This window comes from Acipenser ruthenus, chromosome 6 (genome assembly GCF_902713425.1).
Source record: "Acipenser ruthenus chromosome 6, fAciRut3.2 maternal haplotype, whole genome shotgun sequence".
In the NCBI taxonomy this organism is placed as follows: Eukaryota; Metazoa; Chordata; class Actinopteri; order Acipenseriformes; family Acipenseridae; genus Acipenser; species Acipenser ruthenus.
The window spans coordinates 27,668,985-27,696,657 of NC_081194.1; the positions used below are offsets into that span (position 1 = coordinate 27,668,985).

The 27,673-nt window shown below is 37.3% G+C and overlaps 2 protein-coding genes across 6 annotated transcripts in view; one reads left to right on the forward strand and one right to left on the reverse strand.

The window, feature by feature from the left end:
- LOC117411449 (ADP-ribosylation factor-like protein 6-interacting protein 4) overlaps positions 1-23,284 on the forward strand; it is a 32,538-nt gene extending 9,254 nt beyond the window's left edge. For 3 of the 4 annotated variants that reach the window (XM_034019005.3, XM_034921782.2, XM_059025300.1), the window contains one exon: positions 9-1,771. In XM_034019005.3, the coding sequence (XP_033874896.1) occupies positions 9-59 (51 nt within the window). In that variant the 3' untranslated portion in view covers positions 60-1,771. Of the gene's footprint in view, positions 1-8; positions 1,772-22,678 lie in introns of those variants that run through there. The other variant, XM_059025299.1, reaches the window with a different exon arrangement.
- LOC117411448 (protein RD3) lies at positions 1,315-27,673 on the reverse strand. Of its 2 annotated transcripts, none has more exons than XM_059025298.1 (3): positions 27,420-27,673; positions 10,719-11,017; positions 1,315-5,296 (listed from the first exon to the last, which is right to left on the reverse strand). In XM_059025298.1, exons 2-3 carry the CDS (start codon positions 11,012-11,014, stop codon positions 4,993-4,995), a joined length of 600 nt encoding a protein of 199 aa, XP_058881281.1. In that variant the 5' UTR covers positions 11,015-11,017; positions 27,420-27,673; the 3' UTR covers positions 1,315-4,992. The 2 variants fall into 2 exon arrangements, with proteins under 2 accessions (XP_058881281.1, XP_033874895.1); XM_034019004.3 differs by lacking the exon at positions 27,420-27,673 and adding an exon at positions 13,944-14,190.

A 27,673-nucleotide genomic window follows, 5' to 3' on the forward strand; every position in this document is an offset into this window, starting at 1 on the left:
CTTTTTAGAGGGATAAAAATCGTGCTGAACTGCTGGATTTCCTGAATTCTACCTTGTGAAAAATGGAACTATGTTAATGTTTTCCTGAAGTTTTTTTTTTTCCTTCTTTTTTCCCCTCTGGACATTTGAAGTGTTGATGTGACAATAGAACTACTCAGGGAACAGAATAGTCTTTGCCCTTCTGAACAATAGAATAAGTATGTATTTTCAGGCATTGCATACACATGGAAAAATGTAAGCTGTAATTTGCTTATCAGTCATTTTTTGTGTGTTACATGGATGGAAATTCATTATTCTGGTCATATTTCAAAAGCAACTGGATTCTCTGGCGACAGGGTTTACACAGTAATAGAAAAAAAAACCCCTGTTAACATGTTTCGTAAGGTGTAATGTACAAACTGTAGCTTCTGATCGGTTACTCAGTAAAAGGGGATTTCTGAGTAGTAAGCCCAACAACACATTGTTGCCATGACAACCCATGTGACCTCTTCCAAGCTTTTATTTTGGAAATTGATACATTGTGTATTTTCACTTGTTACTGTAGTAGACACAAAATATTACAAATTCTTAATTTTTCAAAGAACACGTGTACCTCATGTTGTGAGGTTACTTTGTCTAAATCCATAACAAGGAAAATAAACACTAAAGGAAGCCCAGTGCACTTTGTTCACTGAATTACCTGTGTTGGTACCTGACAATTCCTAGATCTGCCAAAGGCCATTTATTGATTAGAGTGCTCAGCAGCTAGTAAGCTGCTGTCTTATGTCGAGTATAAGGACTAACATATTGCATACCGCCCTGGTATTGTGTATTAGTGCACATCAAAGCTACAGCGAACTCTTTTTCTAATGATACAATCCATCAATAAATGTGCACTAAGCTAATTGTCTAGTATACCAGTAACTATACTACTGCAGAGAATCATAAATAATTTATACAACAGACTTCTTTCAACTATAACTAAAGAAACTGTTGACCAAGGATATAAAATTTCAATTTTCCATGCAGTAAATATCTGACTTTTGTTAGGTTTTCCCTGTCCACTTTGCTTTGTCCAGTACGGTCTAAGATTTAAATCCATTGCACACTAAGTGATGTATTGAGATAGTAGATTTGTTTAAAACAGTGATCTTTGTGCTGATTGTACAAATACGTTTGCGCTCAATCGTCAGCTTTTTTACGTACAGTATTTACGTATGGTGGATTGTTAATGACAGACAGATCTGATGTGGAATCGGCTTAGAACATGAATTTTCTCTTTTTAGCCATAAATTCTGAGGATAAACTCAAGTAGAGTAACATTTGGGCTAATGCAGTTTTATCCAGTCTTATGTTAAATCCAGTCTTTTTTTTTTTTTTTTTAATCTTGACGTTGGCATGGAACACTATAGTATCTCAGACTGGTTCCCATTCCACTTACTATATTGCATGTTCAGTAAGAGGTCAACCTGATTGTTCCTAAACAAGACAACCTGCTGGCTAAAAAGAAATGATGTTGAGAAGAGTGAAAGTTCAGTACATTTAAAATGTAAATAAATAAATAATACGAGTTCCATAACAAAGAGACTTGCTCTGCAAAACATTGTTTCAGTTAATGAGGCAGTAGTTATGATTGTTATTTAATATTACCCAGTTATTTTGTATGTTTATGCATTTATTTGACAGGGACAATATACAATTTTTAACATTTATGACATGTCATCAGAGGCATTGCACCCAGAGTTAGCTATGAGCTAATTTTCATTGACAGTCCCTGGACAAACACAAAAACCCCCCAAAAAAATACAAATAAAGTAACATTTACAGAAGGGGAATATGATCGAGCATCAGATAAATAACCCAAGAAAGCAGCAGCCGCACATCCCCAAAAACAACATCACTCCAAAAGACAATCTCAGCACACACCCAATCTGGGATCAGAAGCATCCATACCTCAACAATTCTATAATGACTATATACTATACAAAAAATACACATATTTAGATCAAATAAAATAAATCTTCTTCCAATTATTATATACTTTTTCTTTTTTTTTTTTTTTAAATAGCATTAACTTAAATTAAACTAACATTCACATGCGCACATTGCTACAGTGACAGCCATCTTGATAGTATAAGAAGGAAAAAGGAAAATAAGGATATGGAGAGACAGGGCAGACATAAAGCAAATGAAGAATTACAAACATTTAAAACACACAACTAACTAATAAAATAACAACACAGAAGCACCCCAGAACAGCCAGTGGCCTTTCCTGATGTTTTTAAAAGATTAATGCACATGCTGGCATTCACACCGGCAGGGAAGATGAATCCGTAGCAATTCTTAATCAGAGGCAGCAGAAACAGGTGTGTGATGAACACAGGTGAAAACAACAAAGTCCAGTGATGCACTGTGACACGCAGAGAACACTTGCCATGATGTTATTGTATTACCCATCTTAACCTTAAACAGATCATTAGCGTATTCTTGTTAATTATCGCCAAGTTAATAGAAAGTGTTTTGATATTAATTTCCTTTGTTGTAAAAGTGGATGCAAGTTTTGTATTAAAATAAATGGAAACTATTAAAATGACGGAATCGAGAGTTTTCTTTATATTGTTAACATTCTGTGATGTATAGCTGCAAAACCTTTTGATGGTTGGGTCGTATATTTGTTCTTTATAGTTTTTACTGTAGTCTCGCTAACCTAATGACTTAAAGGCGACATAAGGACCTTTTTATTTTATTGTGTTACATGTTCCCATGTGTTGCTACTGTTTCCATAAGGTGTGTGTTGTTTAATTATTTTTTTTTTAACATTTTGACAACTTTTTTTAATCTTCTAAATTGCATTCCCAGCCTCAAGATAGCGTCCATGTACCAGCATGGACCTCTCAGAACTACATTTCCCATCAACCCCCTCGCATATATAACTTAGATGGATTTACCAGTGAGCAGGAGGATGATGGGAAATGTAGTTCTGAGAGGTCCATGGTTTTCTTTCTTGCGCATGGTTAATTAGGGTTTACTGTTTATCATTATGATGCCATCCATTTGTTCAGCATTTTTTATGCTAATTACATTTGTTTCTTCTATAATATCTATCCTTCCAGTACTCCACAGTGAGCCATCAATACCAGTGCAGCTCAATGAAAATGAATTTTCAGGTTTTAAGTTATAGAGGTCATGGAAGCTTTGTCGATCTGTGTTTTTGGCAATTTTGATGGAGATTTGGGGAAAAAATTACAGCAAATAAATAAATAATTTAAATTGTAATTAAACGTACATCATATGCATGTTACTGTAACATCATGTTTATTACAGACAGGTTTACATTTTTACCAAAGTCCCAAGAAAGCTAAGACTGAAGTGAACCAGGATTCTCATTGTTTATCAAAAAAAGGGCAAACATGTTTTGTCTAGAAGTACATACATTTAGCAATGTTTAAATCTCAAATGTTTTCAATAACCCCCACTTTTCCAGACTCAGCCATATTCATAAAGCATTTTGATCTTAAATTTTGTGGTTATTTTTAATTGCATATTCATAAAGCATATTTATATCTGCACATGCTTAAGTCTGTTGTACATTTTAAATAATCACTTCAAATGTACTATTATAATATTGTTTTTTAGATTTTTGTTGTTTGGGTTTTTTGACAATTTAATAGTATACTAACCTTTTATCAGCGGCAATGAAGTGCAAACGCACCCATTTCAAAACCCTTTTAAGTCCCCAGGATCACATAATTGAATTTGATAACCATTGTTTACATTATCCTGCTTATTACCTGCTACAGTACAGTATTAAAATATATTATCTTGATCGGAAATGTAAAATGTGCTGAATGGAACAGGATAGCCCCTTTACATTTCCATTCAACATTGCTTTTACATTTAAGTTGCATTTCTGCAAAACCGTTTACACCATTGGCTAAACCACCAGTGTGCAGTGCAATTGATTACACTTGACTGCAAGCCTAGCCACTTGTATCTGCAATTTACATTTACGCATTCAGTTAAAAGGATGTTTAAATCATTTTTTTAATGCTGGTTAAAGTTTCGTTAAAAGCCCTTTTAGCCGGACACGTTTAACTCCAATTTGCAAGCATGTTTACTCGTAGCCATGTATAAAGTCACCTGGTAAACACCTTTTATGAATACAGCTCTCATTTTTTAACCATAAGCATCTTTAACCAAGCAAAATAACAAGTGTACTTCATGTTTAAATACAAAATTGTAAAATGTCTGACGCTGAGATATTAAGGACCTACTGTAGAAGAAATGTAGGATCTTTGTCGTATTTACATAAATCAATTGATCACATTGAAACCATATGTGCCTTACTTTGTCTTCTTATAAAGCAAGGTATTGTTATCCACTTGTCACTAATGTGTACCTAATTCACAAACCAGTATCTATTAACTACATTCCTTATCTATCAGATTACAAATACATAAATGTATAACACATTATTAAATAGGTTTACAAAGCCCTATTGTTATCTTTGGATAAGTATGTTTTACCTGATTTAGGACTGAGCTCTGTTCACTCCGAGGTTGATATATACAGCAAAAAAAAAAAAGACCACTTCTTAAAGTCACTTTCTAGCCCTTTTAAAATATGTTTTAAAAAAGTCTCTCATTAGCTTTCGTAAGGTTTTCACACATCATAGTTCACTGCAGTATTACATGACAAAACATAGCATAGTGGAATGTAAAGACAAGCAAGGTAAATTACAAATAACGGGTTAAACATTTAAAGACCATTGTAAATCACTGTCAATAAACAGCAAAAGCACAGATCAAACCAATCAATGTTTTTACTAATTTCCTAGTCTAACCACTATGCATTTAGTCCCCATTTAACACCGTGGTTCTTAAGAAGTTGCTCATAGACAAAATATATCAAATATAATTTAAGGTACTGGACAAAGTACTAAAGCTACAGAGGTAGGCAAAGGGATTTTAAAGGGCTATCAAACATGCCATAAAGCAGATATGGCTATGCCCATCAAAACCCCTTTGAGTGCCTAAATTCCGGCATGCTCCATACTCTCTTGTTCGGCTCACTTGTGCCCCTCTCCACATCCTCAGAAACTGTCTTGATGATGTCACTGCTGAAAGGGTATATCCTCACTCTGGGTTTGACGGTCATTAAGGACAGGCTCATTGACCGCTTACTGTTCCACTGCCTGGCCAGCCTCTTAGCCTCTTCTTCTTCCTTCAGCTTTTCCATAGAATCCTGAAGAACAGTGCGGAAGAGCTGTGACACCTCCTGGACTTCAGGCTCATACTCTGTCACAAGCTGCCGGAACCTGAGATAAAATCAAACACAATATTCAGCTTGTAAACCTACCCATGGTGCTGCCTTGACAAAACTGTCCCACTCAACCATCTCAACAATAAGGCTGGTCTATGCCCCCGAAATATCGATGAAATTCCGAATGTTCTACTGCATGATCTATAGAACTGGTGTAAGAAGTGAAGCGTTAGGGTGAAGTAAAGTGTATATTTCCACCTGACAACCAAACTAAGGCATGTGAGAATAATGTAATTCTGCTAAGGTTAAGGTTCTTAAGTATCCTCCCCACCCCCACCCCTTTGATTTTTTTCTGTTTTCAAAACTATTAAACCTATCAATGTGACAAATTCACTTTTGTTTCCGTAGAGAATAGAAAGTTAATAAAGTAACATGGGAAGATCTGCTGATTCTTCAGGGACTCTTGTTAAAATGAATATTAGATGTCTAAATAGAAATGTACCTTTTATCTTAAGTAAAATGGCCCACAATAAAATTAGGAACGCCTGCCAACCTGAAAAGACCCAACACTGATTCAATTTTCCTCAGTGATTACTGCCTCTAATTTCTCTGTAAGCTCTGCTCTTCAGTATGGCTCTTCGATACATAGGCTCCTGCAAAATGCATAGCTAAAAATCAGACTACTATTAAAGTCTGTCACATTATTATTTGTTTATTTAGCAGATGCCTTTATCCAAGGCGACTTACAGAGACTAGGGTGTGTAAACTATGCATCAGCTGCAGTCACTTACAACTACGTCTCACCCGAAAAACAGAGCACAAGGAGGTTAAGCGACTTGCTTAGGGTCACACAATGAGTCAGTGGCTGAGGTGGGATTTGAACTGGGGACCTCCTGGTTACAAGCCCGTTTTTTTAACCACTGGACCACACAGCCTTCTAATTTACATCTGCGGCTTTGCGCGCTGTGACTTGAACTAACAGGGAGAAGTAGCTTTTTGATGGAATATATCACTTCAATTACAAATTAACCAAGTGTGTGCTTCATATCACAGGTTTCAATTTCCTTGTACAACCCATGCAAATAATCCTTCTGCTAGAAGCTTTTAATTATTACCCTTAAAATTGGACTAAGGTTATTCATCAGTAACAATCAGACAAAACTTGAAAAACAAACTCCTAGGCAATAATAATTGTCCCTAGCATCACACAAATCCAATCTGAATAAACCAGCCACAAACTTTTACAGTTTCAGTTCTGCTCAATGTAGGCAGCCAAGCTGTTAAGCCTACTTTAGTAGAATTTATTACAATAACATTTGAAGACAGACTGTGCCACCCTGTTAAAGAGAATATCACAAGTTGTTCTGTAAATAGTATCACTAATCTAGCTACTGCAGTACCATCTGTCTCAAAGTCTTATCCTTTTGTGAAACTGGCCTGCATTTTTATAACTCCTAGACTGGTTGGTGATTTAGTGATTAAGCTGTTTATACGGGTAGCATATGTCATCAATGACTCATATAAATACAAAGTATATCAGTATGAACATTATCATTATTAGTAACGAAAATGTAGTTTTTATTGACATTTTAACCTTTTGTATTTACTGTACATACATGTATTTAGAAAGGTTGTTTTATGTTTCATCTAAAATGTTATACAAGAAGAAAAAAAAAGCTATAACAGACCTTAACACCTTATGGCTGCAAGTAATTGCAGGGAGATGCCAATTTACATTGTGAGGGAGTGACAGGAAGTTTTTATGAAGGGAGGATACTTCAGTCCTAATACAATACAATACAATACAATACAATACAATACAATGAAAATATGCTGAAATACAGCCATCACTGGGGTGGAATGCAGCTGTCATTTTGCACCAGTACACCACAAAACAACTTAAGTTTTATATGTCTCACAGATGATTGGTATAAGTAATAAAAAATAACCAGCTGGTGAGCAAACCCTAACATCACACAGCAGCATTGATACAATGTTAAGATAGATTTACCTGAACTGCAGAAGCCATTTATCTACTCATGTTTTTTTATTATTTTAATATAAATGAAGGAAATAAAAACAGAATACGGAGCCTGCAAGAACAAAATAAGTTTTTTTTTTCATAAGATGGTCATCCGTATTCTTCCAAGCATCTGTCCATCAGCTTTTCCTGTTACCCAACCCTGTCAAACAGGAGAGCTAAGCCTGCTAGACAATTGATTACAAGAGACAGACCTAAAGCCACTTAACTTCTATGACAGTTCACTTCAGTCTTTAAATAGACAATCAACTCCTGCTGCTATTAGTCTTTTATGCAGACCTTGACTTCCAATGTTCTTATACAGGCCGTGGAATACATACATAGTAGAAAATAAATTAAACAGAATTAGACACTTTTAGATCCCAAAATGACCATTCATACCACAATCCCAATGTAAGGGTTTTGTACTAAGGGACTACAGCATTTCAATGGTAACTTTTATAGAAAGGCAGTTTATAAACATGTTGTTTAAAAGGGTTAAAATGGTTTTGTTTTGCTTTACAGTTGCTATTGGTTTTGTATAGTATTGCTATTTTGTGCATTGTGCTTTAGTAAACCATGGTGCATGCTCAATTAGACCATCACAGTGATGACGCAGCCAGCAACTGGGTTTGGTTAAGTGCTGCGGCAGCATAGTAATTGAATTTAAATGTATTCACATTCCCGATGGACAAAACAGAGAATTATATAAAGTGCAACAAGCATGTGCATAACGCAGTCAAATGTTTCATCCATGACAATGATATGTAACCTGTGGCACTTAACAAGGTACCCAAATGGCAAAGTCAAAACAGCCCTCAGTAATTTTAGAGCTATTTGTTGTTTATTTGTTTTAAATTGGTTCATTTTGGCATCTCTCCATACAGCTGGTAATTTTCTGATATATTTTTTTAACTTTTATTCAATTTCCAAATATGATTTTTAAAGTCACAGAAATCCCAGCTTTATTATTCATATATATATATATATATATATATATATATATATATATATATATATATATATATATATATATATATATATATATACATATATCAAAATTCTAGAATTTTGAGGCCCTAGTATTTTCTAGAGAATGAAATGTAAAATGAGCAAAGGCTTTCTCTGCCTTTTGAAAAACACATTGTTATAGTATTTAATCAATAAATTATTGACACATACTGTAATTTAAACCCTTAATTAAAATAAATATCATTAAATCTACATTAGATCTACCTAAATCTACCTAACTATATATTCAAGCAAGATATTTTAGTTTTCTATTTTTCTTAAAAATATTTCCCAACATAAAACCAATGTCACCTTACAATAATTGATTTTGAGTTTCAGTGTTTTAAAATAAAATATCAAACAGAACGAAATTTCAATGTACCATTTGTAATTCAGTAATATGAAAGAATTGGTCAGGGGTCTGAATACTTTTGCAAGGCACTGTATATACAGACGTGTTCAAATTTGTTGGTACCCTTACAGCTCATTGAAATAATGCTTCATTCCTCCTGAAAAGTGATGAAATTAAAAGCTATTTTATCATGTATACTTGCATGCCTTTGGTATGTCATAGAATAAAGCAAAGAAGCTGTGAAAAGAGATTAATTATTGCTTATTCTACAAAGATATTATAAAATGGCCTGGACACATTTCTTGGTACCCCTTAGAAAAGATAATAAATAAATGGATTATAGTGATATTTCAAACTAATTTGTTCCTTTAATTAGTATCACACATGTCTCCAATCTTGTAATCAGTCATTCAGCCTATTTAAATGGAGAAAAGTAGTCACTGTGCTATTTGGTATCATTGTGTGCACCACACTGAACATGGACCAGAGAAAGCAAAGGAGAGAGTTGTCTGAGGAGATCAGAAAGAAAATAATAGACAAGCATGGTAAAGGTAAAGGCTACAAGACCATCTCCAAGCAGCTTGATGTTCCTGTGACAACAGTTGCAAATATTATTAAGAAGTTTAAGGTCCATGGAACTGTAGCCAACCTCCCTGGGCGCGGCCGCAAGAGGAAAATCGACCCCAGATTGAACAGAAGGATAGTGCGAATGGTAGAAAAAGAACCAAGGATAACTGCCAAAGAGATACAAGCTGAACTCCAAGGTGAAGGTACGTCAGTTTCTGATCGCACCATCCGTCGCGTTTTGAGCAAAAGTGGGCTCCATGGAAGAAGACCCAGGAGGACTCCACTTTTGAAAGAAAAACATAAAAAAGCCAGACTGGAATTTGCTAAAATGCATATTGACAAACCACAATCCTTCTGGGAGAATGTCCTTTGGACAGATGAGTCAAAACTGGAGCTTTTTGGCAAGTCACATCAGCTCTATGTTCACAGACGATTATGTTTTGGGGCTGCTTTGCTGCGCCTGGCACAGGGTGCCTTGAATCTGTGCAGGGCACAATGAAATCTCAAGACTATCAAGGCATTCTGGAGCGAAACGTACTGCCCAGTGTCAGAAAGCTCTGTCTCAGTCGCAGGTCATGGGTCCTCCAACAGGATAATGACCCAAAACACACAGCTAAAAGCACCCAAGAATGGATAAGAACAAAACATTGGACTATTCTGAAGTGGCCTTCTATGAGTCCTGATCTGAATCCTATCGAACATCTATGGAAAGAGCTGAAACTTGCAGTCTGGAGAAGGCACCCATCAAACCTAAGACAGCTGGAGCAGTTTGCTCAGGAAGAGTGGGCCAAACTACCCGTTAACAGGTGCAGAAGTCTCATTGAGAGCTACAGAAAATGTTTGATTGCAGTGATTGCCTCTAAAGGTTGTGCAACAAAATATTAGGTTAGCGGTCCCATCATTTTTGTCCATGCCATTTTTATTTGTTTTATTATTTACAATATTATGTTGAATACAAAATCAAAAGCAAAGTCTGATTTCTATTAAATATGGAATAAACAATGGTGGATGCCAATTACTTTTGTCAGTTTCAAGTTATTTCAGGAGGGGTACCAACAAATTTGAGCACGTCTGTATATATATATATATATATATATATATATATATATTCCCATCTAAATTCTCACAGTATTTTAATAATGATGCGGCTTGTATTGGTTTTAGATAAGATAGATTTAACCAAAGCCTCGACTTTTTGATAGTAACGTCAGACTGAAGCTTTGAGTTTGTGAGAAGTTACGACCAGCCACTGAGGTTAGCTGAACCAGGCTCAAGAAAAGAGTTAAGCCCAGATCCTGTTCTGGAAACAATTCTTAAGTCTACTCCATTAATTGCCCCCCTTACTACAAGCAGCTTTATTCAGGCTTCAGCAAAAGGCACGTATTAATGGTATCTGTGTGATAAGCTCAGTGCTCAACAACAAGAAGTCTGATGCACTGGGCAGGTGAAATTAAGTTGTGCCCAAAGCCCAAAATTGTTTTCTGGGGACCCTATTTTGTACAAAAGGCAAAAGCAAATTTGAGTTACCTTAGTATCACTGGGCCACAGTAAGAGGGGTGTATTTTGGCACAGGCATTCTCCAGCTCCAGTCTCTCCCCTGGTGGGATGTCATAACTGTTCTTGGGATAGCTGACCAGCCAGCTGTAATCGACTCCGGTTTTGATCCTGCGGTACTCGTTGTCTCGCTCCCGCTGCAGCTTCTCAGCCTGTTTGATCTGCCAGCTGAGCTCCAGCATCAGCATCTCGGTTACCATGTCCACAGGGCTCCTCTGAGTGTGCCTGTAGTAGGGCTCGTTCCACCTGAACCACGATGTCAGAGCCATGGTCTACAAGAAGTAAAAGTAAAGTTTCAAAAGGAGGGAACAGAATAGCATCCAAATTGTGTTGGCTGCTGCTCAGAACTAGCTGTTAAACTATAAGCCTTCTCTCACCAAAATGATCTTCAATGGCTGTGGCACTACTAAACAGTGGTTCTGTTCTAAGGGGCAATGCTAGCATAAGGCCAGATACAATGATACGAGTCATTGGTAATTGTACCACAGAATTGTCATTTTCTTATTTTGACATACCAGTGGTATCACAGTGATATGCACCAATAAACACTGGTCATCCATTATAGTATCACTGTACAATATTAGTTCCATTCTGTAACCATACAAGGACCAATATGCAATATCATCGAGTTGGGTCTGATTTCTTCAGGGTAATAACTTTGTATTTTAATGGTATCCCAATGGTTTGTCAAACATTTCTGTGTGGAAACAAAAGGGGTGGGAGTTTACATGGAAAGCATGTATGGTTTCTGACTGGTACAGGGCAGGTTTTGTACATTGCTTGCATTACATCTTGAACAATGAACAATGTCCAGTTCTTTTGCAACTAAGAATACCCCAGTGTGTAACATCTCTTTTGGATGTTGGAGAGATAATGCAACAAGGCTTGTAGCTCTTCAAGCACACCTCAATGAAAAAATAGTGCTGGTCTTCTCAAGCAGAGACTGTTAAACGTGACACCTTGTTCCAGTGTGTGGTGTTTTTTGATTTAGAGCGGTTAAGATGAGATCACCAAACTCATTTCATGTTAATGTCCAAATGGTATAAATGCAGTGCCATTATGCATGTTGTATTTATGAAAGACAAATATACTAAAGACAGGGCTTGACATATTGTGTGAACTTAATCTTTATCATTGCAGTATGTCCGCCCATATGAAGCTGCCTGTAGAAAACGGCATGCTTCCAAGGTCAGAAATAGTACAAATGTGACAAAACAGGCTTGATCCTTGAACTTCTTGCTAATGTGCTTCCATCCAGCACATCCCTACTCCCCATTCTATCTGCCACTTTGTGCTGTGTAGGATTTTGAATTAATCTAGTTATTTTTAAAGCACACGCACATTTATATACACAGTCAAACTATCCCTTCAAAAGGGACAGAGCATAAATTGTGACAATACGCAGAGTTGACATTATCAGGAGTTCCTCAATAACCTAACAAACCAAACAACCTCATACAAATTAAACACAATTTAAGTTTTCCTAGTCCTCATACTTTTCTATACACATTCATTTAGTAGTATAAGCCACTTGATCGTTGTGATAAGCACTCAAAATTGCATTCCTGTTTTTAAAGAGTCTTTGAGATGGTTGACCGGTGCAAAAAAAAATTGTAAGCAAAAGGTTTTTGTTTCTGTCCTTTCTTAGATAGAGCAATTATTTCAGCCTTTGTGGCTATGTTTAAATATTTTAGTTTGAGACTTTTTCATTTTAATATGCAATGGTCAAAAAACACTGAATACACACTTCTGATCTCTACGAGTCAAGCTGGGTGAGCATGGCTGTCAAGTACAGTGTAGACATAATGTGTCAAAATACAGTACAGTTGATGCAGGTATTTTGACGTGAAATAGATCACCCTGACCTACATTCACAGCATGGAATCATTTCTTTTATCACATGTTCATGGGTAGATTTGCTAAGATACACAATCGAGCAGTCATGATTTTGGCAAGGTTTTCTTGCAATTTACTAATGAGTCTTTGCTCAAGAAATGACTATACTTGGATGAGGCATGCTCAGGCGCTTTTTCTTTTGAAAAGCAATGAAAACCTGAAAACAATGTTTACTTAAAAGTGACTGAAACTAGGCTGTAATTGAGTCTAAATATTTAATCCAGGAAACTATAATATGCTTTGTGTCTCTTATTTGATGCTATAAATTGTTCTATTCTAACGTTTTGAAATGCACTGACTTGATCTGCCTTGAAAACAATAAATGTATCAGTTCCTGAAAATCTTTTCTACACAGCTGTGTCTAGGACCAGTAATTCATTGCCATTTTTCAAATTATTGATTGAATGCATTTCAGTGCTCTCTCGCTCAAGCAATACAATCTTATTTGATGTGATATTTTTATGCCTTGACTCATATGCACGTCATGTCACTTTATTTGACGCAATTACTGTCATTTTCAAAACAACCTTTTAGAAATGAGAATCTTTGTGCTTGTGTTTTATATGAGGTGTGCAGTATGTAGCATTCTATATATTATATAAGGTGTTTTGATAGGGCGATATAAAAGATGTGCTATACAGGAGTTGCACATTATATAAGATATGTAACCCAAGACAGCTCAGTTATGGGTGTTAAACAGGGAGGTGCATTTACATAGTGCAGGTTATATTTCCCCAAAATACCATATTCATATCCAAAATAACTGCAATTAAAACTAAGAAACCGTCAAAGTGAAAAGCATGCGATTCATTAATAAAACATGCTATAGCAACTTTAGTTTGGCTACATAAATAATGCACGATGCACACATCCTAATATTGATTTACAATATAAATCAAGAAGAAAACCATAATCTTAATAAGGGCATAATAGTGTACCTTCTTACAGTATTCCTGTTATACTCCTTTGAAGTTTACTATGCTGATCACCTAATGAATACACAGGTTTGATTCTCCAGTGCCAAAATACATTTTTCAGATTTCAAACAGCTTCATTTTTTCTTTACTTCTTATATGTAAATCCAACAGACAGTGCATTAAATGATTTATGTTATAATAAAAGTGTTTTATTTATAACATTAGGGTTTGTTTTCTGTAAGATGTGACTTTAATACAAATTACTGCAGCTTGGACTCCCAATATTTTTTGTTTTAAAATGTGCAATTAAACACATGTAATAACAAACAAACAAAGAAATCCATGTTCAATTTTACAATAACAAAAATGAAATTAAAATGTTTACCTGGATTGCAGTTTCCTTAGTACAGACCCAGTTGTCTTCACACCTGACAAACAAACATTTAGTCACAAGAACTAAAATAAATAAGCTACAGAACTGTAGTACTTGAAATCTGAATATTGCCGCTGTGCTCTCTCTGCTCCAACTACTTTTCAATTTGAGAAACAAGCAGAGGCTCTGCCTGCCTGTTACTTGTTGCTCTGGTTTTGTTGTATTGTCAGGGGAGAAGGTTGAATCGCTCACTGATGAAGACCTCACTCCTTGATTATGATTTGTAGTTGCCATAGAGATCGTCGTAAGCCTATTTGGCCACAGTAAGCTCTATCTTTAGAGAGAAGGAGAAAGTGTGTTTAACACTAGAGCTTACATTGAATGTCAATGCGGATCAGGGTATCAGGATGTGGTAAGACGGGAAGAGAACCGATGTAACAGACCTCCAGTTCAATTCTATTTGATATTTCTCTGTCCCGTACAATATTAAAGTAGTGAACACATGTTGATAAGCAGCTGTTGGCAAAGTCACTGTTTATTGTTTACTGTTCAGCTGAGACGTGAATACTTACCTAAAGTTGCCGAGTATCACAAGCAGGAGATTATGGAATTGGTAAAACAGTCTGGTTGCTTGTCAGTGGTCACTGACGAGTCGACTGATGCCCAAGATCAGTATGCGTTACACACTGTATTTGTTTTGCAAGGCCTAAATGGTGAACAAGCATAGAACTGAAAGCTGTCCTTGCAGATTCACTTTATGTACAGGCTGTTAATTACAACACTGTTTCACAAGCCATTGTAAAGTGCTTGAATAGCTTTGATGTTCATTTTGATGATGTCAGTGCATTTACCTCTATAGTTGCATTTAAAACAATATATAATAATCTGTACACATAATTTCTAAAATAGTTCTGTGCACATTCCACTAAATACGATACTTTACTCGTGACACTGCCATGCATTAAAAAAAAAAAAAAAAATCAGTGATTTTCACAGGGCCTTAAAATAGCACTTTTAAACACGCGCTGCTGTGAAGCTAGGCCACGCTTCAATATTACAAGCTGTCGAACACATCAGGCAGATCCCAAAGGAATCTTTCTTCTGTAGTCAGAATGACGACTTTCATGATGTCATTGAACATTAAATCGTTTGGGAACAGAGAAAGTGTCCCTACAAATGAGGCAAAATGGTTTCCCCTTCTGGTCTATTACAACAAAAGCTAGTTCCCAGCACTCTTGAACGGTTCTCCCTTCACTGCAGATTTTTTCACGTATTCCACTGCCCTCACCACTTTGAAGCAGATGGTGTGTTTTACTCCAACACCCTTTCCGCCTACTTTTGTCATAAATATATCCATTTTAAAATATTTTTGCTATCATTAACTCAAACCTTCTCTTTCCAATTCCACTGCAGTAAAAGTGTCGCACAAATTAAACTTACTAACGATAGCGCTCACGAACAGCTATATCCGAGCAACAGACCTTGCAGCAACACGGCACTCGTTTTCAAAGTGAGACTTGACTATTAAAACTTGCAATGTTTTAAAGATATTCAGTTTTTTTCTAAAAATACATTATCTTCATGGTTTAACCGTCTTACAAAATCATTGCTTTCTTTAATAACAAGTAATACATTTTTACACAGTTGACCACCAGACAATATGAATCAATAAATACAAATGTATTTATTACTTATGTCATGGTGCACATGCATCAACATATGAAATTAACAGAATAAATAAGAGAAAAGCAATAGGTAAGTGTATGTTAATAAACTACAATAATAAACTAACTGACAAACTAAATTAGCAAAGCACCCCTACATATGGTAAAAATGCAGCAGCAGCTCAAACAGCAATTATGAATACGAGAATTGATTTTAACACAAATGCAGCAACAGCTCTAGATTACTCTCGCGATGACAAGTCCATTTTGAAAAGATTAAATAAACCAGTTGAATTTGAGTTTGATGATGAGTTATCAGGTTAGAAAACAGTACTGCAGCAGTTTTTAATCAGTTAGCAACGAATCGCTATTGGTGCCAAAAAGGTTTTTTTTTGTTGTTTTTTGTTTAATAAATTTAGTTGTTGCCAATTATTTTTTATTATTTTCTCCCAATTTGGAATGGCCAATTATTATTTTTTTTAAGCTCAGCTCACTGCTACCACCCCTGCGCTGACTTGGGAGGGCGAAGACGAACACACGCTGTCCTCTGAAGCGTGTGCCGTCAGCCGACCGCTTTTTTTCACACTGCAGACTCACCATGCAGCCACCCAAGAGCTACAGTGTCGGAGGACAACGCAGCTCTCGGGCAGCTTACAGGCAAGCTCGCAGGCGCCCAGCCAGACTACAGGGGTCGCTGGTGCGCTGTGAGCCGAGGACACTCTGGCCGACCTAACCCTACCTCCCCCCGGGCGACGCTCGGCCAATTGCTCGCCGCCCCCTGAGAGCTCCCGTCCACAGTCGACTGTGGAATAACTTGGACTCAAAACCGGCGACATCCAGGCTCTAGGGCGCATCCTGCACTCCACGTGGAGTGCCTTTACCGGATGCGCCACTCGGGAGATCCAGGTGTTCTTTTAAGCAAAGTTCTTGTTCCTTTAGGCGGAGCATTTACAATGGGAAAATTCAGTTTCACCACAAGGGTGTTCCCTTAGGCGAAGTGTTCTTTTAGGAAGTGTTCCTATACGCAGAAAAAACTGTATTGTAATTAGGGCTTGTTTTTCAGATTTTATTCATTTCATTTTTCGGTGCTTATTTTTAGCTATTTGAGTTTTATGTAAATCGTTATTTTTCGGGGCTTTCACTTTTTATATACTGTATGAAATTGTTTTTTCGGTTACTTTCCAAAATTCTTGAGCGTTTTTTAATGTCACAATAGTAGTATCTTGACAGTACTTGCACACTTCATGTACCTTTTTTCCTTTACTGTCTTCCACAACAAAAACCTTATGGTTACAGGCATATTTTTCTGGGGTTTCTGTGTGTGTAGGCATTTCTTTTTACATTTTGCCACAATTTGCAATTCTGTTTTATGGTCCACAAGCACGTAAATACTCCCTATGGAACTGTAATGTAGCTTTAAATCTTGCGAGAAAGAACAGTCCTCCGCTTCAGTAATTGTAATCTCATTTTAAACCTTGCACGTTTGTTACAATCCTCCAATAGAAATGTAGAAATGTGCTGCCACTCAGTAGTTGGGGTGGGTTTAAAGTATTCAGAACGAATCAATGCGAGATACAAATCAGGAAGTAGGTTACTGTATTTTATTTTATTTTTTCACAGGGAAAGGGGTCAAGTCAACAAACTGAGTAACCATTTCCAGTGTTTTTCGGGTGTTTATTGGATATGCACCGAATTAATTTTTTTTTGTATCGGGGGTTTTACCGGTGTTTATCGGAAGCCCTAATTATAATTTAATAGTCTGACTGGCACTTGAACTGATTGATAAAGCAAAATATAGTAACTTGATTTCCACCAAAACAAAAACGTCAGTCCAGGATTTTATTTTTTTTGTTAATGTGTGTGATTATTTAAAAAGCATATTGCAGGAGCCATGCTTGCTGGTTATTGCTGTTCATAATACACTCCGGGGGGAATTTTCAAATAACAGTGTATCAAACTTGTGGTATAGTAATGACAGCTTTAGTAGCAAGAAAAATGAACGGAAGCATAATTCACTGTTATGGAAACTATTAGCGTATAGGGAGATAGCTCTCCCACCTGCGAGCAGCAGCCAAATGGAAATAAAAAATAATGGGAATATCTATTTTGGTATAATTTGTAAACGTCATTTAAAATTGTGCATTTTGTCATCCAGAATGTACATTTATTTAGAGCTACTTCACATATGAAATGCTGATTAAACGATTATCTGGTGTGTGGGTAAAAATCAGACAGTACGAATTAAAAAAAAAAAGGAATTTACCCTCATTCGGAGAGATATTTTGCCACAGCTTACTATATACAACTCTTTTAATGTGTATTTTGCAATTTTTTTTGGTTAAAAAGAAAAAATACCTTTTAATTTTGTATGGGGTGGGGGTAAGCCATCTATGTAGGCTTGGTTGGAATTTATTTTCTTATGTTGACATCAACTTTTGCATGTATTTTAGTATGCACGATTGTAGGCTATAAATAAGTAGTTGTTAGTTATTATACATGTATACCATGTGTGTAACACTTCATTATACATTTATTAAGCTTTTAAAATTATGATAGAACTCCCTAACCCAATACACAATTTGGTTATAATTAATTGTTTGGTGAATTCCTCTAATCATGCATTTTCTCTGGTACTCTTGGCTTGCCTCTGGGATGAATAAACTCAACATGATTAGAAGTAGCCATCGAACACTTACAGTATTACAAGAACAATTTATATGCAAACAAACATGTAAAGGTGAAAGTGTACATTGTACATAAAGTGTGGGGGGAGTCTGACAACATTACAAATACGTTTAGGCAAATTCCATGTCAATGATCTGTTGCCTCACAGCCCTGGCCCTGGCGGCTCCACCGAAAATGTGGAACACTACAAATAATGTACTTATCCAGAGTTCAGGCTACAGTTGCATTGATAATTTCTTGGTAGTAACATTACACTGGGTGCAAATAACGGTATATCCTTTTAGCAATACAACAAATGTTCTGTAATGTTACAAATGGTTCAAACAAGTGAATAAATCTCATACATAACCACAAGTATAGAAAAGGCTAAAATATTTTCATAACTACAAATATTGAATTATCTAGGTAGTCTTACAATACTGACCTACTAATAGGCCAGCTGGTGTATTGGGTCTCTGAAATGATTAAACACAGTGGATTGTGTCAAAATGTAAGAGTCATGACAGGAGCCAGGGAAATTTGCACATACGTTCCAGATGTTATAGGATACATCATAAATCACCTGCACGTTTAGTGAATGGAACCCCTTCCTGTTCACATATGTATGCATGATGCTCTTCCCTTCTGGACAATATAGCACTCTGCCTTTAATGCACTTTAACTTTCACTTATCTGCTCCCTATTTTACTGTATTTAATCCTGCACTTAACCCAATATATATATATTATCTTGTATTACACTTGCACTCGGATCTAACCCTGATGAAACTATCAACACTTATCTGCTCTTGAACTGCCCGATATCAAATCATACTGTGTCTTGTATTTGTTCTTATTAGGAATGAAGTCATTGTATTTTGTATCTTACTCTTAATTGTACTGTAATTATTGATATTTTTGTATACAACTGTGAGTTGCCCTGGGAAAGGGTGTCTGCTACGAAAAATAATAAAAATAATAATATACTTCTTTGTTAATTAAACCCTCCTTTTCCAAGTGCAAATGAACACCTGATAAATCTTGACAATTAAAACAGATTTCCTTTTAAATTCCCACACAAAACAAAAGAAATAGCCACAAGAAGCACTGCTCGTTAAGATATTAACATTATTTCGTAAATCAACATAATTTCAGAAATCACATTAGCACGATTATTTAATAACGAAACAACCGCTTGAAAGTCGCAAAATCAATGCTACATGCAGATTTGTTGATTAACACTGGAGTTATCATTTACGACCTTTTGAAACTCCAACCTCCATGCGTTGACAAACATGGGTTTTAAAATCTTGAATACATTTTTTTTTTTTTTTTACAGTGGTTTGGTATAATAAAGTAAGACTGTCTGAAGGTCTGTTTCATTCCTGCTTACCATCAACAGCTTGTTTTTCTGCACAGAACTGTTCCACCTACAGAGTACGCGGCTCTATATTACAATTCCAACACTATTTTTATAGTATAAGCTTGTATACTATAAAAATACAGTATACGCCAAGAGTAGTATACGCTTGGCAAAGTGGCCCCCAGCAGGCCAAAGAAAATGACGGGTACTGCAGGTAGAATCGCTCAAGCAGCAAAAAAAAAAATCCAAGATTAATAGCCATGGACTAAAGAAAGATTTAGAAGTATCAGGCATAATAGTGCATGAAAAGAACTGCACGAAAGCACATGAACACGGAAGAGTTGACCTTGCTACAAACCACTTTAAAAGAAAGGCCAACAAGATGCTCGGATATATAGTGAAACGTGTTGAATTGAAATCAAGGGAAGTAATGTTAAAACTTTACAATGCCTCAGGACCTCATCTAGAATATTGTCACCTCGCTACAAAAAGGATATTACTCCTCTAGATAGAGTGCAAAGAAGAGAGACCAGAATTATTCTGGGTTTAAAAAGGCATGTCATATGCAGACAGGCTTAAATAATTGAATCTGTTCAGTCTTGAATAAAGACGACTATCTGATTCAAGCATTCAGAATTCTAAAGGTATTGACAATGTCGACCCAAGGGACTTTTTCAACCTGAAAAAAAGAAACAAGGACCAGGGGTTACAAATGGAGATTAGATAAAGAGGCATACAGAACAGAAAATAGGAGGCACTTTTTTACATGAGGGTCTGGAACCAACTCCCCAGTAATGTTGTTGAAGCTGACACCCTGGGGTCCTTCAAGAAGCTGCTTCATAAGATTCCGGGATCAATAAGCTACTAACAACCAAACGAGCAAGAATGGCCTCCTCTCGTTTGTAAACTTTCTTGTGTTCTTATGTTCTAAAATTCATTAAACAAACTGTCTAAAATTTGAAACATGAATCTGAAGCATTCTTCAACAACATTTTATGGTCCAGGGACTGGAGACATCCAGGTGATTGTAGATCGAATGAATGCAGCCATGTATCAAAACATTCTACAAACTATAATGATACCATCTGATCATAGGCTGATTGGCAGACAGTTTATCTTCCAACATGACAATGAACTAAAACATACAGCTAAGTCAATTCAGGAATTCTTGAAGAAAATGAAGATAACATTTCTGGAATAGCCTTCGCAATCATCAGATCTCAATCCAACAGAAATGCTTTGGACTGAATGAAAATAGCTATAGCCAAGCATTGTGTATCCAATCTGTCTGAGCTGAAGGAAATATGCAAGACAGAATGGCCCAGATTTCACCAACAAGATGTATTATTATTATTATTTATTTCTTAGCAGACGCCCTTATCCAGGGCGATTTACAGTGTAAGTAATAATACAATTAAGAGCAAGATAAATACAGTGACTTTGGTATGGAGGTAGCTGGGTGCAGTCTGGTCAAGGCATCTGTAGGCTAGTACAAGAGTCTTGAACTGGATGCGAGCGGTGATCGGGAGCCAGTGGAGTGAGCGGAGTAGTGGAGTTGCATGGGAGAAGCGAGGCAGAGAGAACACCAGGCGAGCAGCGGAGTTCTGGATGAGCTGGAGCGGACAGGTGGCGGACGCAGGGAGGCCAGCCAGGAGGGAGTTGCAGTAGTCTAGGCGGGAGAGTACCAAGGCCTGGACCAGGAGCTGGGTGGCGTAGGTGGTGAGGAAGGGTCGGATACTTCGGATGTTGCTCAGGAAGAATCGGCAAGTGCGTGCCAGAGTGGAGATGTGCTTGGAATAAGAGAGGCAGGGGTCCAGGGTGACTCCGAGGTTCTTAGCGGAGGAAGAGGGAGAGTGTGGTAGATTCCAGAGGAACAGAGATAGAGAGATCAGAGGAGGGGAGGAGGAGGAGGGAAAGAAAAGGAGGTCAGATTTAGAGAGGTTGGGTTTGAGGTGATGCGAGTGCATCCAGGAGGAAATAGGAGACAGACACGTAGAGATACGTAAGGGGATGGTGGAGTCAGAGCATCATCGGCATAGAAATGGTATGAGAAACCATAGGATGCGATGAGGGGGCCCAGGGAGCGGGTGTAGAGAGAGAACAGGAGAGGACCCAAGACTGACCCTTGGGGGACTGTTGAGAGAGGGCGAGGTGTGGAGGTTGTTCCACGCCAGGTTACCTGGTAAGTGCAGTTGGAGAGGTAGGAGGAGAACCAGGCAAGAGCAGTGCCAGAGATTCCCAGGTCAGCGAGAGAGGATAGTAGAATAGAGTGATCGACAGTGTCAAAGGCAGCAGAGAGGTCAAGGAGAATTAGGACAGAGGAGAGAGAGGCAGCTCGGGCAGACTTTAGTGAGTTGGTGACAGACAGGAGGGCGGTTTCAGTGGAGTGAGCAGCGCGGAAGCCAGATTGGAGATGGTCGAGCAGAGAGTGGTTGGACAGGAAAGCAGAGAGTTGGCAGTGTACAGATGTAACATACTGGTTAAAAATTATTATTTGTCTAAAAGCTGTAATAAAAGCAAACGGAGGACACATGAAATACTAAAAGTTTGTTTTTTGATAAGGATTATTTGTTAAATTACTAGAAGTTGTGTATTCAGCTTTTTGTTTTGTTAAAAAGGTGGTTACTGTCACCTTGAATTACAGCATAATAAGCTTAGGGTGTCAACACTTTTGTCTGCAACTGCAAATAAAATGGAACAGAATCAAACAGAATGCTGTATACCATGGAAGTTCACAGGTTATAGTACTAACTATAGTGAAAATATCTGCCATTCAGCCCTGTTGAGTGACTGCAGGCTTGACTCTTGACATTCCTCACTGTATTAAAGCTAGGTATCCTGGCAGCAGTTGACCAGGACCTGAAATAAACCATATAATTGATTCATAACACAGTCTCTGAGTTCATTCTGTTTCACTGAGGAAACTACACAGATTGTATATTACCACCTTAACATCAATTCTCTATTTCTTTTGACCAAAGTTATTATATATTTATTTTTAAATATTCCATTTTTATTCCATCAGTTAATACAGTTCCCTCAAAATCCTTTTAATAGGGAACTGTGAACAGAAGAGAAGGAATCCAAGCTGCAAATCTACCTCCCAACCAGGAAGGGCGCCAAGTAAGGTTGGTGGTACGCCTTCACAGGGATGGGCCAACTCGATGGTAGGACGGAACCGGAAGTCGGGCATCTTGGGGAAAGGCTGTAGCTGTGTGTCTGTGGAACAACTCTATTGTGATCAGCTGTGTTGCAGGCAGCGATTGGAGAGAGTGGGGCGCCGCACTGATCATAGGGTGGAGTTTGGCAGTACAAAGGGGACGCAGCTACATGAGTACAGCCCCCCGACGCTGAATGCTAATGCATTCGGAATACTGCTGTTTGGTTTTGTTGTGTATTGCAGAGAAGGACTGACACAGAAGCTGAAGCCATGGTGTCAGCACACACCCCTGGAACACTTACCCCCTGCACAAACCATGACCCGCAATTGCACTACTGAAAGGGGACGCAGATTTGAAAGTGGACATATTTGTTATTGTTTTGTTTTGATTTCAGGACTGCAACCCGCCAGCTATTGTCCCTCCCCTCCTCCTCCCCCTCCCCTTACCATTTGGTTGGTAGCAGGCGACTGGAAGTATAAAGCCAGCCAGTTTTAAAATTCAATACTTGTTTGGAGTGATTATTTTCCCTGCACCACACAAAAGTTTGTTTACATGTTTTGCGCAAGTGCAGGCCCATCAAGGCAATCTCAAAGCTTGGCATGTGAATGTTCACATTAATGATTGGCTTTGCTGTTAATGCAGTCAAGAGGGTGATTAGAGTGTTCCAGGCTGCCCTGGCAGCTGCTGAGATCAGGTGCTTATTCACATTGCAGAAATAATGACTGGGTTAGATCCTGGAGGGAAAACATTTTAGTTCCCAGACTGAATCCCTGAGGTGGGAGAGTCAAGAGCTTTTTTTCTGCAGCGTGCCACACATAGTTAAAAATAATAATTCATGCAATTATTGTATTTTTAATTTACCTTTGAACTGGCCTAGGGCTATTTGTATTTAAAAAAAAAACAAAAAAAAACAAAAACAGTTCATGTTAAAAAGGACAACCCAGTTTATGTGAAACGTTAAAAATAAAATAGAAATGTCAAACAGTAGTGTGCCGAGCAACAGTTATAAACGTGTATCCGTAACAAAGCCAGTTTTTCCGAGTATACACGAGAAACCTTGTCCACATTCAGCAGCTAAAAAGAGAATTTTACTTAAAAATTGTCAAATCACATAGATACACTTTCTGATCACTTTTGGTTTTAGTATGAGTATGATCCAAGTATGAGTACCTGTACAGGCATGACACCTCCAAGTACAAGTACCTGTACGGGTTGTGTGTGAACAGGCTGGCTGGTGGTGACGTCAGGCCAGGAAATACAGGACACAGACAAGACTGGTGAGTGAGTGCGCTATTGTAAATGAACAAAATAAAAGGTTTAAACAAAACAAATGACACGTTGGCCAAATAAACAGACAAAACAAACACTGGAGAAACACTAAATAAAACAAGTATAACGCTGGTGTAACTCCAGCATGAATAGCAATTATACTTATTTGTTTGTTTTCAAAGCTTACTCCCAACTTTCTCTCTCGTTCTCTCCACACTGAACACCCAGTTTGCATGCTTCCTCTTAGATTAGAGACTGTATAAATAATGTAATGTATTAAGTTGTATAAAGACACCAGGATGTGATGAGTGAAACAGAAAATACAAAATGAATCAACAAAAATACATTCGATACGATTTGTTTCATATCAATTTGCTCGGTCAGTTATTCATTTTATTTATTAATTGAATTAAGTTGTTAAAACATAGTTAACTGGTTTTCTTCCATATCTGGAAAATACTGATTCTGCTATGAATTTATTCTGGTGGATCCAAAAAAATAAGCTGTGTATACACAAAACTCTTCTGGGCTGTTTTTAAAGGAGCCAACAAAGTTTGTTACAGTATCATGAATATCCGTATGTAGTTCCACAAAATCAATGAATTGAATGCCCTTTGCTGTCTTATTTAATTTGTGTATTCATCTCGATTGTGAAAGCTCTTTGAAAGCCACAGATGTGCAGGTATACAATGCACTTCATCCTTCCATACATTTCATTTACCTTTGCCATTGTTGCTAATTTTACATCCAGTAAAATACACTGTGGTCTGTTGAATTGATAAAAATAGCTTGGGACTTAAATACCAACCACCATTTAGATAATGACAATGATCAGATAACAATCCCAAGTAGTCTCTGAAAACAAGTCCAAAATTTTTAAATTTCCACACACACTAACCATTAATCTTTTATTCTACACAGTATCTCAATAAGCAAGTGCTGTTCTTATTCATCCATAGATGTATTCTAAAGAGTATGCAACGATGTTTGTTGCCTTTAAAAGGGAGGGCATGCATTGTTTGATTGTTTTTAACAGTGTGATATTTGGAGATGCTGCTATTTATCCAGCAGATTTACCCATTGAGACCGGGGCCTCATTTACAAGGGGGTCCTGATATAGCAATTGAATAGATTCTTAATTGTATAAATATTTTTTCCAGTGAGCAATTATGCCTAAAATATACAGCAGGTGGCATTGCCAAACAGTCAATTCTCATTAATACAAATTTCAAGGGACCAGCAAAAAAATGTGTATCAGCAATTTGTATTCTCAGCCAAATGTATACTGTCAGTTTATTGAAGTTATAGTAACACTGAAATCAAATTTCATTGACAGAATACAAAGTATTATTCATTTTAAAGTATGGTGCATTTTATTGAAAATACAGTTTAACATGGGTGTACTGTTACTGTATGGGTAGCCGCAGAGAAACATGAGACACAGAGAGTTTGACTTTGAAATGGTGCTCAGACGTCCAGATTTTATTTATTTTACAGGCAGTTGCAGTGTTGGTGTCCGCCACTAGGGTACCAGCAATGACAGCCCTAGGGCGGGAGGACATTCACAATGCAGTCATGAATAACAAACATTCAGATGTCAGGACTGCCCAGTCCCTGACCACATTCCGGCGCCTCCTTAAGACTCACCTCTTCAGACAGCACCTATAGAACTCCTCTGTTTTTCCCCTGGGACACTTATGACCCTTCCTTAAATGTGCTTTACTTGCTGTTATCTGCCCCCTACTTTACTGCATTTAATCCTGTACTTCAGAGTACTGTAATCTGCCAAGTGTTTAATCTGTAGTATTTTGTATTTAATCATATCCTGATGTAACTATCACTGACACTTATCTGCTGTATTAGTGAATTGTATTTTATCACACTTGTACCGGCTTGAACCAAAGTCATTGTATTCATCTTGCTCTTAATTGTATTATTACTTGTACTGTGATACTTGAAATGTATTTGCTTATGATTGTAAATCACCCTGGATAAGGGCATCTGCTAAGAAATAAATAATAATAATAATAATAATAAATAATAATAATAATGGCAAATCCAAAACACTGTACAAAAACTAGAATATAAAAAGGTGGCCAAGCGCTACTCCCACTAAAAAGGAGGTCCCGCTTCAGGAACCTTCTCCCTGGATAACCTACAAAAACTTTGGTAAGATTAATAATTAATAAATCCCCTAAATTAATTCCTACCTATGGTCCTAAGGATCCTGGTTAAACCTGCAGTGGTCCTTCAGATCACCCTGGTTCCATATGCAGTTGTGAGGGTTCTCCTCCTTCACCTCCACATTTGCAAAGCAAAGCACAGCCCAAAACACCAAAACAACAGAACAACCAAGAAATTGGCTTTTCAGCCTCTTTTAAAGGCAGGTGACCAGGGTTAATTGATTGTCAAGTGTTCCATTCACACATGGCCACCTGCTGCACATTCCCTTCAATTAGGCAAGCAGGGAAGTCTAACCTCCCAGCCCTGCCATCCAAAGTTAAACAAATTCAACTCATTATTGGTTACAAACATTACACATTTTTATTTACAACTCAAACCAAACTATATTTCACTTATAAATGAAACACAAATACCTTATTTACAGGGGCAGGCCTCCACCCTGCCACACAGTTGTAAGTGAACTTTTAAAAAGTATACACTTGAAACCTGCATTTCCCATTCTGATCACATGCATTTTTAAACCACAAAAGCAAGGCGTCCTCAAGATTAGGGTATTCAGAAAATCGGACAAGCTGACGACTTGCATCCACAGTTTTGCTATTCACAGGCCTGTATTGTATCCCGTTTTTTCAGAATGGTTTAAGTGCTTGAGAGAATGTTGAAATCTGCAGCAACTTTTCTTTTTCTTATATGGTGGTGCATCATCTGCCGTTTTCAGCACCTCCACTTTTGTCTGTAAGGGTAGTGCATGTTTTTGCTCTACTTCATGAAAATGGCATTGATGTGTGAGCACTATGGCAACTCAAAATGAATCATAGGATCAGTAGTCCCAAAACAGCACTAAAATAGAGGCACTAATCTGGATAAAAGTTAATACATTTCCCAATATCCTTTACAATCAGCTGTTCAAACTAGGACGATTCCTTTTGTTCACATTTTTCTTCCCTAGGAGGGTTCCAAATAATTCGCACTAACAGGAAATTAGTGTTGAGTGAATTTGTATTATTCAAGGATTGACTGTACTTGTAATTAGATCAGGGTTATTTGGTCAAGTTGTATAAGTAAAGAAAATCACCACAACAAAGGGCATAGTCTGAAACACAAAAGAGTTGTATCCCAGATATAAAACCCAGTAAAAACACAGGGCAATTTAGGTACTTTCAGAATCATTTTGCAATAATTACCTGTGATAGTTGCGACCCACGGCTTGTGATGTTCCAGCAGGAAGGCAGGCAGAAACAGTGGGATTTAGTGCAAATGTGCAAGGTTTATCGATAATGAACAGATACAACTATTTATTGCAAACACACTAAGAACGTCCAAAACTATTTACAAGCTAAAAGAAAACAATAAAAACCTATGGTAGGTTAAAATGCTCAAAACAAGTAGATAAAATGTATATCACCCTTCACCTCTCTCTGTTTGATACAACTCAACA